Below are 18,319 nucleotides of genomic sequence, written 5' to 3'. Positions count from 1 at the left end.
GTGCCTGGCAGTCCCTAGAAATGTTATAGCCTTTCCAAAAGGGCACTTTCCCAGATGCAGTTCCCACAACACCCAAGAAGCTCATCACTGTCCGGGACAAAGTGACGTACTAGACCAGGGGCAGGCAACCTTAAGCACAAATGATTTTCTAGCATGCGTTATTCATTAATTTGAGGCAAAACATAACTAAATGTATTTAAGTGGATAACTCACATATTTCAAGTTTTTTATGCCATTTTTCTGGCCCACCGTCCACTCATTAATACGCAATCCAGCCTACAGAGGCAAAAAGGTTGCCGACCCCTGTACTAGACTGACAACACTAAGCATTCATTTCTTCCTTCACTGGCTACAATGTGTGCCATCAGAAAAATATACAACAGTTCTCATTGAGGTAATTCTGACAGTGGTTCTCAAATCAATAACCTGGGACGATGAGAGCTGCAGGCATACAGAATCCACCAGAAATGTATCTCAAAGCAATTGTGCTGTTTCTCAAAGCAATTCCATTAGTCCCATTGCCACACTTATTTCCTGGCAGACTATTCACCCACACAGAGTCATAGCACAATACAACATGGATACAGGCCCGTCAGCCCAGTGAGTCCATGACAACAATGGTTCCACCCAATTAGTCCCAATTTCATGCATTCATCCTAATATCCCTCTATCCTTCCATGTACCCATCCAAGTGTTTCTTGAATTATACTATTGTACCTGCTTTAGCCACTTCATCTGGTAGTTTGTTCCATATATTCTACACCTTCTGTGTGAAAAAGGTGCCCCTTATGTCCCATTTGATCCTCAATCTAGGTATCCTTTTCTTGGTCTCCCCTGCTCTGGGAAAAGACTGTTACAATCCATCTTATCTATGCCTCTCATAATTTTACACATTTTTATGAGGTTGCCTTCATTCCCCTATATTCCAAGGAACACAGATACAGCCTGGTCAATCTCTTCATATAACTCAGGTCCTCTAGCCCTGGCAACATCCTCATAACTCTTTCTGTACTCTTTTTAGTTTAACCACATCTTTCCTATTACAGGGTGAACAGAACAAAATAATACTCCTAAGTGACTATCACCCAGTGGCTGTGGTATCCACCATCATGAAGAGCTATGAGAGGCTAATCATGGCAGTAATTCCAGCCTTCCAGACACCCTCCACTGTTCATTGACTTCAGGAAGGTTGGTGTTCATGCTGCTGTCTACATCAGCTGTATGGAGGTTGAGAGGGTTGACAGCTTCAAGTTCCCAGGAGCGAATATCATCAATCTTCTGTCCTGGTCCAATCACGCAGATGTCACAGCCAAGAAAGCTCACTAACATGAATAAGCCCTTCAAAGTAGGGAATCCACCATCTGTACTTAAAAAAGATGAAACTTAAAGAAGAAATTTTCGTAAAAAAAAATTATGTAGATAGCTAGGATGGCAAAAGATTAAATTGTGTGTGAAAGTTAGAGTATATTTATTCCACTGTTTTCGAGACTGGGGAATCAATAATGGAAAACAAGGAATTGGCAGATGAATTAAAGCAAGAACCTTCACTATAGAGGACACAAGCGATATCCCAAAACAGCTGTATAATCTGAAATTGGGAAGGAGGAGTGAATTTAGGGAGATGTAGAGGATTCTATCAAATGGAAAAATAACACAAGTAATCCCTTCATCCAAAAAATATCAACATCTTGAACCTACAAGCCAGTTAGCTTAACAACTTTCTTGGGGATAAACAGTTGTAGCTATTCTCAAAGACATTATGGCAGAGCACTTAGAAGACAATCAAAGTAATGCACCCAGTCCTATGGTGCACCTGATTTGAGAGTGAGTGTGCGGGAGGTGTTGTTGCTAATCCGTACCAACTGGAGTCTACCAGTGAGGAAATTGAGGATCCAATTTCATAGGGAGGTACTGAGGCCCAGGAACTCAGAACTCCACTATTTAAGAAAGGAAGGAGGCAGCAAAAAGAAAATTACAGACCTATTAATCTGATATCGGTAGTTGGAAAGATATTGAAGTCAATCCTCAAGGACGAGGTTATGAAATACCTCCAGGTGCATGACAAGATAGGCCGAAGACAGCATGGTTTCATGAAGGGAAGATCCTGCCTCACCAACCTATTGGAATTTTTTGAGGTAATCTCCAATAAGATTGACAAGGGTGAGGCTGTGGATGTTGTGTATTTGGATTTTCAAAAGGCCTTCGATAAGGTGCCGCATATGAGGCTGCTTAATAAGATGAGAGCCCATGGAATTATAGGAAAGATATTGAAATGGGTGGCGCATTGGCTGATAGGCAGAAAGCAAAGGGTGGGAATAAAGGGATCCTATTCTGATTGGTTGCTGGTTACTAGTGGTGTTCCGCAGGTGTCGGTGTTGGGGCCGCTTCTTTTTACGATGTATATCGATGCTTTGGATTATGGATTAAATGGTATTGTGGCTAAGTTTGCGGATGACACCAAGATAGGTGGAGGAGCAGGAAATGTTGAAGAAACGGAAAGGTTGCAGAGAGACTTAGTCAGTTTGGGAGAGTGGGCAAAGAAATGGCAGATAAGATACAATGTTGACAAATGTACGGTTGTACATTTCGGAAGAAGAAATAATCAGGCAGATTATTATTTAGATGGGGAGAAAATTCAAAAATCGGAAGTGCAAAGGGACTTGGGGGTCCTCGTGCAGGATACCCTAAAGATTAACCACCTAGTTGGATTGGCGGTAAGGAAAGCGAATGTTATGTTGGCATTCATTTCAAGAGGAACAGTATATAAGAGTAAGGAGGTGTTGATAAGGCTCTATGGGGCATTAGTGAGACCTCATTTGGAATACCGTGTGCAGTTTTGGGCCCCCTATCTTAGATAGGATGTACTGATGTTGGAGGGAGTTCAGAGAAGATTTACGAGGATGATTCCTGGAATGCAGGGGCTAACATATGAGGAGTGTTTGTCGGCTCTTGGACTGTATTCGTTAGAGTATAGAAGAATGAGAGGGGATCTCATAGAAACATTTTGAACGTTGAAAGGGTTGGACAAAGTAGATGTGGAAAGGTTGTTTCCCTTGGTGGGTGAGTCCAGGACAAGAGGACATAGTCTTAGAATTAGAGGGTACCCAGTTAAAACAGAGATGAGGAGAAATTTTTTTAGCCAGAGGGTCGTGGATTTGTGGAATTTGTTGCCACATACAGCTGTGGAGGCCTGATCATTGAGGGTGTTTAAGGAGGAGATTGACAGGTATCTAATTAGTCAGGGTATCAAGGGATATGGGGAAAAAGCCGGAAATTGGAACTAGATGGGTGAATAGTTTAGCTCATGGGGGAGCTGCGGAGCAGACTCGATGGGCCGAATGGCCTACTTCTGCTCCTTTGTCTTGTCTTATGAACTTAGTGATGAGTTTTGAGGGGATGATACTTTTGAATCCTGAGCTGTAGTCAGTGAGGAACATCATGATGTATGAATCTTCATTGTCTAGTTGTTCCAGAGCTAAGTGAAAAGCCAATGAAATACCCCTCAAAGTTCAAATTTATTATCAATGTACATACAGCTTATGTCACTATATATTATTATGAGATCCATTTTCTTGCAGGCATTTACAGTAAATGCTAAGAATCGCAATAGAATCAATAAATAACTGCACACAAATAAAAATGGACAAACAGCAATGTGCAAAAGACAACAAATTGTTTAAATACAAAAAAGCAAAAAAAAAAATAATTATAATAAATAAGTAATAAATATTCAATCTTAAACCTGAATCCTACTTCCATTCTGACCTGTCTGTCTAAAGATATCTTCACTGCCACGGTGCGGCCCACATTCCAAAAATGCACGGGTTAGTAGATTAATTGGTCACATGGATGTAACTGTGTAGCACTAGCTCACTGAGCTGGAAGAGCCTGTTACTGTGCTGTATCTCTAAAACAAAATAAAATTATCTTCTCCCAAGGCACTTTGCAGGCCTTTGAAATGAACTTTAAATATTCCAACTTCAGTAAACTGCTCTCCTTTCCCCTTGTTGTGCTTCTGTCCCTTTCTCACCCTGTTTCTTTGAAACGCCTGCATTCATGTTTATCCCTGGATACACATTAACCTCTCTCCAATTATGCTATTGTTTTACACCTCACTTGATCTCCAATTTTGCTTTGAAAACCATAACTCCTGCATTTCCCTCACAGTTCTGAGGAAGTTTCAGAGCTGAAATGCATCTGCAGAGTATTTTGTGTTTATGAAATGTTAACTGGTTTCTTCCTCCAGTGATGCTGTTTGACAGGGTGAATTCTTTCAACATCTCTGCTTTTGCTTCCGATTCCACCATCTGCAATTCTATTTGTTTTCCATTAACTGTTGATGCAATTTAATAAATACTTTCTGCAGATCTTAGCAGTTGCTAAAGTCTATGAGCTATGATCCAGCAGCTGCTGGAGTACTTTGAATTGCTTTTGCACAAACCAATTGCTGGCAGACATGGGAACATTTTCCTTACAGAATACTATGTCTAGGAGAATGAGCTGGCAGCACACAGAGCAAGTTGCTTGGTTCAAAAAAAACAAGAGGCATAGGAATCCCAACAGAAATACACATTTAGCCATAGTTTTCTTCCACCAAAATATCAGATATATGAAACCTCTGTGCTTTTATAGAACCTTTTTATTGAAAGATACAGTGCCTATAAAAGGTATTCACCCCCCTTGAAAGTTTTCATGTTTTATTATTTTACAACATTTAATCACAGTGGACTTAAAACACAAATATAAAACACAAAATAATTGATTGCATAAGTATTCACCCTTTAATATGACACACCAAATCATCACTGGTGCAGCCAACTGGTTTTAGAAGTCATAATTATTTAAATAGAGATCTGATTTTGAAGACCTGCATGCAGTTAAGATGTTTCAATTGATTGTAGTAAAAATACACCTGTATCTGGATGGTCTAACTGCTGAGGAGTCAGTATTCTGGTAAAAAAATATACCATGAAGACAAAAGAGCACTCCAAGCAACTCCGCAAAAAAGTTACTGCAAAGTACAAGTCAGCAGATGGATCCCAGAAAACTTCCACGTCACTTAATATCCCTTGGAGTAAAATTAAGTCAATCATCAAGAAATGGAAAGTATATGCCACAGCTGCATATCTGCTTAGAGCAAGCCATCCTCAAAAACTGAGTAACCATGCAAGAAGGGGATCAAGGGACCTTTGACAACTCTGGAGAAGTTACAAGCTTCAGTGGCTGAGATGGGAGAGACTGCACATACAACAACTGTTGCTTGGGTGCTTCACCAGTCACAGCTTTATAGGAGAGCGGCAAACAGAAAGCCACTGTTGAAAAAACTCACATGAAATCTCTGCTGGAGTTTGCCAGAAGCATGTGAAAGATACTGAAGAAGAGAAAATCTGCAGATGCTGGAAATCTGAGCATGCCGAAGGGTTTTGGCCCGAATTGTCAAATGTACTTTTTTCCATAGATGCTGCTTGGACTGCTGAGTTCCTCCAGCATTTTGTATGTGTTGCTGGCAGATTCTGAAGTCAGTTGGAAGAAGGTTCTATGGTCTAACGAAACCAAAATTGAGATTTTGACTAAATATTAACAAAAAACACACCATCGCTACCATGAAGCTTCATTGCAGCAGGCCCTGGAAGTCTTGTGAAGGTAGAGGGTAAAATGAATGCAGCAAAATTCAGAGAAATCCTGGAGGAAATCCTGATGCAGTCTGCAAGAGAACTGCAACTTGAAAGAAGATTTGCTTTCTGGCAAGACAATAACCCCAAACATAAAGCCAAATCTACACAGGAATGGCTTAACAACAACAAAGTTAATGTCCTGAAGTGGCCACGTTCCAGTCCAGACCTCAATACAACTGAGAATTTTTGGCTGAACTTGAAAAGGGTCGTTCACTCACAATCCCCATGAAATCTGACAGAGCTGAGCAGTTTTATAAAGGAGAATGGGGAAAAATTGCAGATGTGCAAAGCTGATAGAGACCTATCCACACAGACTGAAGGCTGTAATTGCTGCCAAAAGTGCATCTACTAAGTACTGACTTAAAGGGGGTGAATACTTATGCAATTAATTATCTTGTGTTTTATATTTGTAATTAATATAGATCACTTTGCAGAGTTCGGTGTTCACTTTGACACGAAAGAGTCTTTTTCTGTTGATCAGTATCAAAAAAAAACATATTAGATCCACAGTGATTCAATGTTGTAAAACAATAAAACACGAAAACTTCCAAGGGGGTGAATACTTTTTATAGGTACCGTACTACCTGTTTCAACCTCAAATCTAATCTCTGAGCAATATGAGGACTACTGTTATGTGCCTTTGATAGAGTTATAGAAATTTATAGCATTTAGTAGTTTTACAGGTAAGGTCTCCACCGCCAGGGCGAGGCTAACATAAAGTAGAAGAAATCCAGGGACTTGGCAATCCTCATTATTTCACATTACGAATTTCTCAGTTCTAAGGAAGAGTCACTGATCCTAAACATCAACTGTTTTTTTTTCTTTTCACAGATGATACTTTACTGGATGAGTTCTTCCGGCATTTCTGGTTTTGTACAAACGGTAAAAGTTAAATCACCTCCAAGTGATTGACAACCCCTTTAACTCACAGCGTATACATGCGTGCGCGCCTGCGAATGGTTGGGTCGAACGGGGGGAGGTGAAGGGAATTTACCTGCTGTAGATATCCAGACATAAACTGAATGATTTAGTAGAAATGATATACACTTGCAGCTGCTTGTGTAAGGGAGAAAAATCCTGCGGTTTTCCATTATTTGCCGCGGGTATCGGCAGGAACATAATAATACTCCTATCCCTATTGGCGGTCGGCATGAACACCACCATGAATGTACACACTAATCAGACCATTTAAGTTAAATCAATGTTCTTAGCATCCGGGGGTGCGATTAAACCAAAATTTGCATTTAAAAACAAACAATTCATAAATAGCATTGATGCCCCGGGCTTTTTAAAATCTTTGTGTAAAAAAAATCTCTTGATACTCCAGTATTTTGTCTTGACTTTATCTGACAAAAATGATTTTAAATGACTAAAAGAAACTTTGAAAATACTTATTATCATCGAGAAAGTTATTGCAACTATAATATTAAAAACAGATTTAAACAGGCAGTCCTTTAGGCGTATACTCAAACTAACTGTTTACAATCTCATTTTCTGATACACTTTTTACTTTTGGACCGAGATTTCCTTCAAGTAAATCACACACACAAAAAGAAGAATTAAAGCTTCTGACGACTTGTCGTCATCAGGGGAGTTTGAGATTTGCGTCGCCCTTCCCAAAAAGCATTCTGGTTGGAGCAGAATGGTCAACAAGTGATCAATTAACTCCTTAAAAGGGATTTGATAAGCTAACTTGGAGGTTTCACGATTCAGTATGGCGGTCGCACAGCCGGTAAACGCGTTTGTGTGTTCTCCATTTGGGGGAGCGTTTGTTGGTCGGTAGGAGGTGGCCGAAAATAAGCTTTCGACTTCTCGTGGAAACCAGTCCGAGAAAGTGGCACTATAGCTTCTTTCACTCAAATTATTGGACTATCTCATGTGATAGCTAAGGATAAGTGCAAGGAACGATTGGATAAATGGTTCTTGATCGGTGAATGTAACTACAACAGTTTTCCATTATATTTCTTTGCCTTTTTCATTACAGTAATAGTTCCCCCCCCCCACCCATGGAGTACGTGTAATAGGGTGAAGAAGCTGCCTTTTATTCTCTTTAAGTGATATTATTCCTTACTGTAGACTTCTTTACACAATGTTTAGTGTTGTAAACTAGTTCAGACATTTAATTTTGGTGTAAGATCATCCGAATCCAATTAATTATGATCACAATGCAGAAGGAGTGAAGGTATGGATATGCAAGGTAACTGCCCATTAGAGAAATTTAACACTCTTAATATCAAATTTTTCTTGAAGCTTCTGAATAGGCTAATGTTAAAATCATGTTATGAATTCGACCTTTGAATTCTTGAATTGAAGAAAAGGTGTTTAAAATGAAGCATGCATTTGAATAATTTGCATGTTTATAGGAAACATAATCACACTGGGGAAGTTAGGTAGGTGAAACTAATTCAACTTGATCTTTATATGGATGATGTAGATTATAATGACCATATTGTGTTATGCTGTTTGTTTCTGTTTAGTGCATTTAGCTTGATTAAGTTGAGGAATATTTTATCACTTGCACTAAAAATATTTTGTAGCTTATGTTTCACTCTAAATTTTCTTGTTTGAAGGTAATAGGTGTCTCCTCTCTCTCTCTTCCCCCCCCCCCCCATTGTGCTTGAAAAGGTGATGTGATTTCTTTTGGAGAAACTATGTCAATAGTGATGGCAGATTGGCATTTTTGCTTGTAAAGGAAAGTTAATAGTTCGAGTTGGAATGGTGTTTGGCTTGTAAGGGGAAATTGGCGATTGTGTTCCTGAATGCAACTCCTTCACTATTTGGAAATGGAGTGTTGGGTAAAGTAACCGGTGACAGTGACACATTGTTCATGATAGAAAATGTTTACATAATTCACAAACATTGTTATTGAGTTTGTGTTCACTTTAAGAGACCGTAGCGGACTTAATGAAGTTAATGTAAAATGGTTTGTTGATAAATGGGAATAGAAGGCTAAGACTTTTATTTAGCACATGAAACAACTATTGCATGTTTTATTCACAAAATCCTATATTGGTGACCCCGACGCTCTTGGATGGTTTCAGAATTACGCAACGACATGTCGACTGACAAAAAGTCGCTTTGCAACTGCTGGAGGTTTGGCAGCAATATGCTGCCACGCGGTTTACACGGGCGGAAGCCCAGTTCGCACTGTAAGAAATTACTGGATGATACCGAAATTTATTGCGTCGTAGCATCACTAAGTAGTTTCACTGTAGCCGGAGTAGTAAGTCTACTAGGAGACATGCCTGCCTGAAGACTCTGCAAACTCACCTTTTATAGACCCTTGGACTGTGAGTCTGAGCGTGCCAAACATCTGCTCTCATTTCCTGACCTGGGTGACGTTCGTCCTTCATGTAAATTTCCTTGTAACACCGGACTACAAAATTACATTACTGATCTTTAGATCTCACGTTCCGCGGTTAAATGCAGAGTATTCAATGGTTTTAAAGACCCATTTAAAGAGCCTTTAAAAGTCAATGCCTAGGTCAAGGCCGAGAACACAGTAGGAGAGACAGAGTTCGAACTGGGCTGAAGCACACGGGTATGAGGCCTCCTCTGCCTTCCATCTTTTTGAGGGAATGTACAGTCACTCAAAAATGAGACTGACAATCTTGGGGCAAGGCTGCTCTATCAGCGACAGATGAGGCAGGTCTCAATTGTTTGTTGCATTGAGACTTTGTTAACAGCTCTCCGACCAGAAGGGTTTACGATTTTTTAGAATGTATCGATCCTTGAATTTTGGCAAGGGAAAGAAGTGGTGGTGTATGCTTTTTGGTGCACAGACATTGGCGTTATGTTGACTTCTTGCTCCCCTGACTTAGAACAGCTAACGATTAAATGTAGAGCAGTCTACTTGCATTCGAGATCCTGACTGCAGTTTACATACAACCAACAGTTGATTATAAGCAAGCACTCCTGGAAGTGCTCGATGCTGTCTGTAAACAAGAAAAGGCCTATCCTGGCGCATTTCAAATTATAGTCGGTGACTTTAACCGGGCCTGTTTGAAGAGAACTCTGCCCAATTATCACCAACACGCAACTTGTTGCACCAGAAGTCCCAGCACACCAGATCACTGCTAAATTATGATAAGGAATACATATTCCCTTCGCCCACGAGACTACGTTTTGGCAAGTCGGATCTTCTGGCGGTACTCCATGACCTGCACATAGTGCTTCAACAGCAAGGCTCCAGAAATGAAGACAACCAAGAGGTAGTTGCTGGATGCTGAGCAGTGGTTACAAGATTGCCTTGAATCAGTGGACTGGGCCGTGTTCACGAGCTCGTCTGAGGATCTGAATGACTGCACCAGTGTAGTTACAGACTTTATTAAAAACAGCTGTGAATGAGTGAGTCTCCATGAAATCATTTAGGCTTTTCCTCAATCAGGAGTCCTGGATGAAGGATGAAATCTGGAACCTGCTAAGAGCCAGATCGGAGGCACTTTAAGTCTGGAGATCAAGAATGCTACAGGAGGTGCAGATATGATCTTTGGAAGGCCATCTCTGAGGTGAAGTGGCGGTTCCAGACTAAACAATGAGGGATGCTCAACAGCTGTGGCAGGGTTTAAGTGCTATAACGTCTTAAAGTTAAAACTTGTGACAAGGGGGTCAGCAGAGCTTTGCTTCCAGATGAGCTCAATGCCTTCTATGCTCACTTTGATCAGCAGAACAGGGAGGAGCTATTGCACACCCCCATGTCCTCCAGTGATCATTTGGTCTCCGTGTCTGAAGACAGCATGCGGGCTGCCTTCAGGAGTGAATCCAAGGAAAGCATCTGGTCCAGGCCGAGTGCTGGAGTCCTGTACCGACAACTGTCTGGTGTATTCAGATATCTTCAACCTCCTTGCTCCAGCAGTGTGTGGTACCCAACTGCTTCAGTCATGCTGGTGCCCAAGCAGAGTGTGGTAACCTCTCGAAATGACTGTTACCCTTGCATCCACCGTGGTTGTGTTTTGAGAGGCTGGTGTTGAAGCACATCAGTGCTTGTCTGAATGGCGACTTGGATCTGTCCCAATTTGTCTACCAAAGCAACAGGTCTACAGGAGATACTATCTTATTAGCTCTTCACACAGCCCTGGAATATATGGTCAGCAAAGATGCATACATCACGATGCTCTTTATGATTATAGCTCAGCATTTAACACCATCATCCCCTCAACTAATTGGTAAATGCCAAGACCTAGGTCTCAATGCCTAGTTGTGCAATTGGATCTTGGATTTTCTCACTTGTCCTCGGTCAGTTTGGATTGGCAAAAACATTCCACAATCTCATCAGCACAGGAGTACTCCAGGGATGTGTACTCAGCCCCCTGCTCTACTCGCTTTACACCTCTGACTGTGTGTCTAAGTGCAGCTCCAGCACCATATACAAGTTAGCTATTGACACCACTGTTGTGGGCCGTATCAAAGGTGGTGATGAATCAGCATACAGGAGGGAGACTGAAAACCTGGCTGAGTGGTGTAATAGTAACAATCTGTCACTCAGACCAAGGAGCTGATTGTAGACTTCAGGGGAGGGAAACTAGAAATCCATGAGCTATTAATCATCAGAGGTGGAGTGGGTCAGTAACTTTAAATTCCTAGGTGTCACTATTTCAGCGAGAACTGTCTTGGACCCATCATATAAATACTATTGCCAAGAAAGCATGAGAGTGCCTTTATTTGCTCAGGACTGCAGAGATTTGTCATGTCTTCAAAAATCTTGGAAGTTTCTATCAATGTGTGGTGGAAAGTGTGCTGACTGGCTGCCTTTGGTGGAAAATCCTACAGAAGGTAGTGGATTTGGCCCAATACATCACAGGTAAAGCCTTCCCAACCAGTGAGCACGTCTACATGAAACATTGCCATAGAAAAGTAGCATCCATCATCTAAATCCTTACCTCCCAGGTCATAGTCTCTTCTCGCTGCTGCCATCAGACAGAAGGTACAAGAGCCTCAGGACTCGCCACCAGGTTCAAGAACATTTACCACCCCTGAACCATCAGGCTCTTGAATAAAAGGGGATAACTACACTTACTCACTGTTATTTCATCCTTGTTATTTATTGCTATTTATTTATATCTGCATTTGCAGTTTGTTCACAGTTCCTGATGTTTAGTTACTCTTCTGTAGATTTGCTAAGTATGCCCACCAAATAATAACTTCAAAGTTGTTTAAAAACGCAAACAAGAGGAATTCTGCAGATGCTGGAAATTCAAGCAACACACAAAGTTGCTGGTGAACGCAGCAGGCCAGGCAGCATCTCTAGGAAGAGGTGCAGTCGACGTTTTGGGCCGAGACCCTTCGTCAGGACTAACTGAAGGAAGAGTTAGTAAGAGATTTGAAAGTTGGAGGGGGAGATCCAAAATGATAGGAGAAGACAGGAGGGGGAGTGATGGAGCCAAGAGCTGGACAGGTGATTGGCAAAGGGGATATGAGAGGATCATGGGACAGGAGGCCCAGGGAGAAGGAAAGGGGGGGGGAGAGAATCAGAGGATGGGCAAGGGGTATATTCAGAGGGAGAAAAAGGAGAGTGAGAGAAAGATAAGTAACGGATGGGCTACAAGGGGAAGGTGGGGCATTAGCGGAAGTTAGAGAAGTCAATGTTCATGCCATCAAGTTGGAGGCTACCCAGACAGAATATAAGGTGTTCCTCCAACCTGAGTGTACCTTCATCTTTACAGTAGAGGAGGCCGTGGATAGATATATCAGAATGGGAATGGGACGTGGAATTAAAATGTGTGGCCACTGGGAGATCCTGCTTTCTCTGGCAGACAGAGCGTAGGTGTTCAGCAAAACGGTCTTGCCAATATATATAGAAGGCCACATTGGGAGGACCGGAAGCAGTATATCACCCCAGCTGACCCACAGGTGAAGTGTCGCCTCACCTGGAAGGACTGTCTGGGGCCCTGAATGGTGGTAAGGGAGGAAGTGTAAGGGCATGTGTAGCACTTGTTCCGCTTACAAGGATAAGTGCCAGGAGGGAGATCAGTGGGGAGGGATGGGGATGATGACGAATGGACAAGGGAGTCACATAGGGAGCGATCCCTGTGGAAAGTGGGGGCGGGGGGAGGGAAAGATGTGCTTAGTAGTGGGATCCCGTTGGAGGTGGCGGAAGTTACTGAGAATAATATGTTGGACCCTGAGGATGGAGTGAGAGCAGATGTGTGTGAAATGGGGGAGACTTTGCCAATCACCTGTCCAGCTCTTGGCTCCATCCTTCCCCCTCCTGTCTTCTCCTATCATTTTGGATCTCCCCCTCCCCCTCCCCCTCCCAGTTTCAAATCTCTTACTCACTCTTCCTTCAGTTAGTCCTGACGAAGGGTCTCGGCCTGAAACGTTGACTGTACCTCTTCCTAGAGATGCTGCCTGGCCTGCTGCGTTCACCCAACACACATCAAAGTTGCTGGTGAACGCAGCAGGCCAGGCAGCATCTGTAGGAAGAGGTGCAGTCGAAGTTTCAGGCCGAGACCCTTCTGCTGCGTTCACCAGCAACTTTGATTTGTGTAACTTCAGGGTTGTATGTGGTTACAGGTATGTACTCTGATAATCAATTTATTTTGAACTTTGAACTTCAGAACTAATGGACCACATGCTATCTCTCCTGGGCAATAACTATCCTTGTTTTATCTTTCAAGAAGTCTTTATGCAACAACACCTGATGAAGTTCACGAATCCTTGCTAATACCCCTGAAAAAGACTATAGGGAGCTTGCTAAAATGGCCCATAGTCTACAGTCAGCCAGGCAGAGGTGCATCCTTCCTCCTTTCTGTTTCAATAAGCCCTGTCCACAGAGCCTGCAGCGGACTCACACCCATGGCTCCGAACCATCGAACACCGGGTTTATGTTTCTACTACACCTGCTTCAGCACGAATGCCAAGAAGTGCCGACCACCGTGCGGCTTCGACAGTGCCAGTGCATTGGGACATCAGAGGTCTGAACACTTTGGGTTCCAGTTGTCAGGGTCGTCTGTTGTCCATATGGGCATCCATCAAAAGCGATGACACGGGCGTACAGGTGAATGCGCTGCCAGCATTGCCCATTGTTAGAAGGTAGAGGGCTCCAGATAGATTCTCAATGCCTGTTTAGGTGAATTGTGTAGAAGTTTCTATTATGACCAATGTGTCATGTGACCCACTAGTTTTAAGGTGCTTGGAGGTAGATACAAGGGGGATGTCAGAGGCAAGTTTTTCAGAGTGGTGGTAGAGGTGGATACAATAGGGTCTTTTAAGAGACTTAGATAGGTACATGGAACTTAGAAAAATAGAGGACTATGCAGTCGGGAAATTCTAGGCAGTTTCTAGAGTAGGTTACATGGTTAGCACAACATTGTGGTCTGAAGGGCCTGTAATGTGCTGTAGATTTCTATGTTCTATTACATCATCCTCCACAAGCTTGGGGGTTGGGTGGGAAAGAAACGGGAGAGGCACACATATTACTGATAATAGAAACTGTTCTACATAATTTGCAAACAGCATCATTAAGTTGTGTTAACTTTAAGAGACTGTCTGATGTAATGATGTCAGTGTAAGGTGACTGCTATTGGTTTGTTGGTAATGTAAATAATGGGTTGTGGCATTTGAACACAATGATTCTCGCATACTTTATTTACAAAATCCTTCAGGAGTAGGTTTGACAAATAACCATGTATTTTGTAGGTGAGATATGTTGAAATGGGTTAGCAAGGTCAGCCCATCGAGTCTGCTCTGCCAGTCTATCATGGCTGATCCCGGATCCCACTCAACCCCATTTCCTGCCTTCTCACCATATCCTTCGATGTCCTGACCGATCAGGAAATGATCAACTTCTACCTTAAATGTATGCACGGACTTGGCCTCCAGTGCAGTCTGTGGTGGAGCATTCCACAGATTTACTACTCTGGCTTAAAAAAAGTCCTCCTTGCCTCTGTTCTAAAGGGTTGCCCCTCAATTCCCCACCATAGGAAAAGTCCTCTCCATATTCAGCCTATCTAGTCCTTTCAAAATTTGGTGGGTTTCAATGAGATCCTTCCACATTCTTTTAAATTCTAGTGAGTACAGCCCCAAAACTGCCAAATGCTCCTCATATGTTAGCCCCTTCATTCCTGGAATCATTCTTGTGAACTTCCTGGACACTGTCCAATGATAACATAACCTTTCTGATATATGGGGCCCCAAACTGTTGATGATACTCCAGGTGTGGCCTGACTAGAGTCTTATAAAGGCTCCACATTATTTCTTTGCTGTTGTATTCTATTACCCTTGAAATAAATGCCAACATTGCATTTGCCTCCTTTACTACAAGCTCAACCTGTAAATTCACCTTCTGGGAGTCTTGCATGAGGGCTCCTAAGTCTCTCCAGACCTCGGATGTCTGAACCTTCTCCCTGTTTAGCTAAGTCTGACCTATTGTTTCTTTTACCAAAATACATTATCATACATTTCCCAACACTATTCCATCTGCCACTTTTTGCCCACCCCCCCCACCCCCATTTGTCCAGGTCCTGCTGCAATTGCATTGCTTCCTCAGCACGACTACCCTTCCACTTATCTTCGTATCATCCGCAAACTTTGCCACAAAGCCATTAATTCAGTTATCCAAATCATTGACAAACAATGTGAAAAGAAGCAGTCCCAATACTAACCCCTGAGGAACACCAGCCAACCAGAGAAGGCCCTTTTTATTCCCACTCGCTTCCTCCTGCCTGTGAGCCATTCCACTATGCATACCAGTATCTTTCCTTTAATGTCACAGGATTTTATCTTGTTAAGCAGCCTCATGCATGGCACCTTATGAAATGCCTTCAGAAAATCCAAGTAAATGATATCTACTGCCTCTTTGTCCACCCTGCTTGTTACTTCCTCAATGAACTCTTAACAGGTTTGTCAGGCAAGATCTCCCTTCACAGAAACCATGCTGACTTTGACTTATTTTGTCATTAGTCTCAAAAAGTACCCTGTGTCCTTTACTTTTGGATGGTAGAAGCAGTTGGGATGTTGTGGCGAGTGACTTGCCATGAGATGCCTAGTTTCCAACCTGTTCAAGGATTCTGGTGATGAAGGGACTTTTTGATGTTAATGTCATTAAATGGCAAGAGTAAAAGGCCAGGCCTTGCACCTTGTCATAGAATTGTGTGGTTCAAAAGTTATTTTATCAGCCTATCCTGGATCTATTGCATGCTGTGTGGAACAACTCTCCTTAGATCTTGGATATATACTGTGCAAATAAGACCATAAGGCAAAGGAGCAGAAGTTGGCCATTGGGCCCATCGAGTCTGCTCCGCCATTTTATCATGAGCTGATCCATTCTCCCATTTAGTCCCACTCCCCCACCTTTTCACCATAACCTTTGATGCCCTGGCTACTCAGATACCTATCAATCTCTGCCTTAAATACACCCAATGACTTGACCTCCACTGCTGCCCGTGGCAACAAATTCCATAGATTCACCACCCTCTGACTAAAAACATTTCTTCGCATTTCTGTTCTGAATGGGCGCCCTTCAATCCTTAAGTCATGCCCTCTCGTACTAGACTCCCCCATCATGGGAAACAACTTTGCCACATTCACTCTGTCCGTGCCTTTCAACATTCGAAATGTTTCTGAGGTCTCCCCTCATTCTTCTAAACTCCAAGGAATACAGTCCAAGAGCGGACAAACGTTCCTCATATGTTAACCCTCTCATTCCCGGAATCATTCTAGTGAATCTTCTCTGTATCCTCTCCAACGTCAGCACATCTTTTCTTAAATAAGGAGACCAAAACTGCCCACAGTACTCCAAGTGAGGTCTCACCAGTACCTTGCAGAGCCTCAACATCACATCCCTGCTCCTATACTCTATTCCTCTAGACATGAATGCCAACATTGCATTTGCCGCCTTCACCACCAACTCAACCTGGAGGTTAACCTTAAGGGTATCCTGCACAAGGACTCCCAAGTCTCATTGCATCTCAGAACTTTGAATTTTTTTTCCCCATTTAAATAATAGTCTGCCAGTTTATTTCTTCTGCCAAAGTACATAACCATACACTTTCCAACCTTGTATTTCATTTGCCACTTCTTTGCCCATTCTTCCCATCTATTCAAGTCTCTCTGCAGGCTCTCCATTTCCTCAGCGCTACCAGCCCCTCCACCTATTGTCAGCAAACTTAGCCACAAAGCTATCTATTCCATAATCCGGATCATTGATGTACAATGGAAAAAGAAGCGACCCCAACACGGACCCCTGTGGAACACCACTGGTAACTGGCAGCTAACCAGAATAGGATCCCTTTATTCCCACTCTGTTTCCTGCCAATCAGCGAACACACTATCCACGTATGTAACTTTCCCGTAATTCCATGGGCTCTTATCTTGTTAAGTAGCCTCATGTGTGGCACCTTGTCAAAGGCCTTCTGAAAATCCAAATATACAACATCCACTGCATCTCCCTTGTCTAGCCTACTGGTAATTTCCTCAAAAAATTGTAATAGGTTTGTCAGGCAGGATTTTCCTTTAAGGAATCCATACTGAGTTCTGCCTATCTTGTCATATGCCTCCAGGTACTCTGTAACTTCATCCTTGACAATCGACTCCAACAACTTCCCAACCATTGATGTCAAGCTAACAGGTCTATAATTTCCTTTTTGCTTCCTTGCACCCTTTTTTAATAGCAGAGTGACATTTGCAATCTTCCAGTCCTCTGGAACCATGCCAGAATCTATCGACTTTTGAAAGATCATCGCTAATGCCTCCCCAATCTCTACAGCTACTTTCTTCAGAACACGAAGGTGCATTCCATCTGGTCTGGGAGATTTATCTACCTTTAGACTATTCAGCTTCCTGAGTACTTTCTCTGTCATAATTGTGACTGCGCACACTTCTCTTCCCTGCCACCCTTGAGTGTCTGGTATACTGCTGATGTCTTCCTCAGTGAAGACTGATGCAAAATACTCATTCAGTTCCTCCGCCATCTCCTTGTCTCCCATTACAATTTCGCCAGCATCATTTTCTATTGGTCCTATATCTACTCTCACCTGTCTTTTACTGTTTATATACTTGAAAAAGCTTTTAGTATCCTCTGATATTATTTGCTAGCTTCCTTTCATAGTTCATCTTTTCCCTGTTAATGACTTTCTTAGTTTCCTTTTGTAAGCTTTTAAAAACTTCCCAATCCTCTGTCTTCCCACTAATTTTTGCTTACTTATATGCCCTCTCCTTTGCTTTAACTTTGGCTTTGACTTGTCAACCACGGTTGCATTCTTTTTCCATTCGAAAATTTCTTCTTTTTTGGAATATACCTGTCTTGCACCTTCCTCACTTCTCGCATAAACTCCAGCCACTGCTGCTCTGCCGTCTTTCCCGCCAGTGTCCCTTTCCAGTCACTTTGGCCAGTTCCTCTCTCATGCCACTGTAATTTCCTTTACTCCATTGAAATACCAACACATCAGATTTCGGCTTCTCTTTTTCAAATTTCACAGTGAACTCAATCATGTTATGATCACTGCCTCCTAAGGGTTCCTTCACCTCAGTCTCTCTAATCACCTCCGGTTCATTACACAATACCCAAACCAGTACAGCCGATCCCCTAGTGGGCTCAACAACAATCTGTTCTAAAAAGCCATCTCGCAGACATTCTACAAATTCTCTCTCTTGAGATGCAGTGCCGACCTGATTTTCCCAATCCACTCGCATGTTAAAATCCCCCA

General features: G+C 42.4%; 1 protein-coding gene across 3 annotated transcripts in view; it reads left to right on the top strand.

The window, feature by feature from the left end:
- Positions 1-7,369: 7,369 nt before the first annotated feature.
- The window catches only part of LOC134348916 (eukaryotic translation initiation factor 4E-1A-like), a 28,247-nt gene continuing 17,297 nt past the window's right edge, over positions 7,370-18,319 (top strand). The window contains exon 1 of one of the 3 annotated variants that reach the window (XM_063052716.1): positions 7,370-7,407. In XM_063052716.1, the coding sequence (XP_062908786.1) occupies positions 7,390-7,407 (18 nt within the window). In that variant the 5' untranslated portion in view covers positions 7,370-7,389. Of the gene's footprint in view, positions 7,408-7,436; positions 7,612-7,850; positions 7,873-18,319 lie in introns of those variants that run through there. The other 2 variants (XM_063052717.1, XM_063052718.1) reach the window with 2 other exon arrangements.

The sequence above is a fragment of the Mobula hypostoma genome, chromosome 7, assembly GCF_963921235.1.
Source record: "Mobula hypostoma chromosome 7, sMobHyp1.1, whole genome shotgun sequence".
Taxonomy (NCBI): Eukaryota; Metazoa; Chordata; class Chondrichthyes; order Myliobatiformes; family Myliobatidae; genus Mobula; species Mobula hypostoma.
This window is presented reverse-complemented; position numbering and strand designations above follow the sequence as displayed.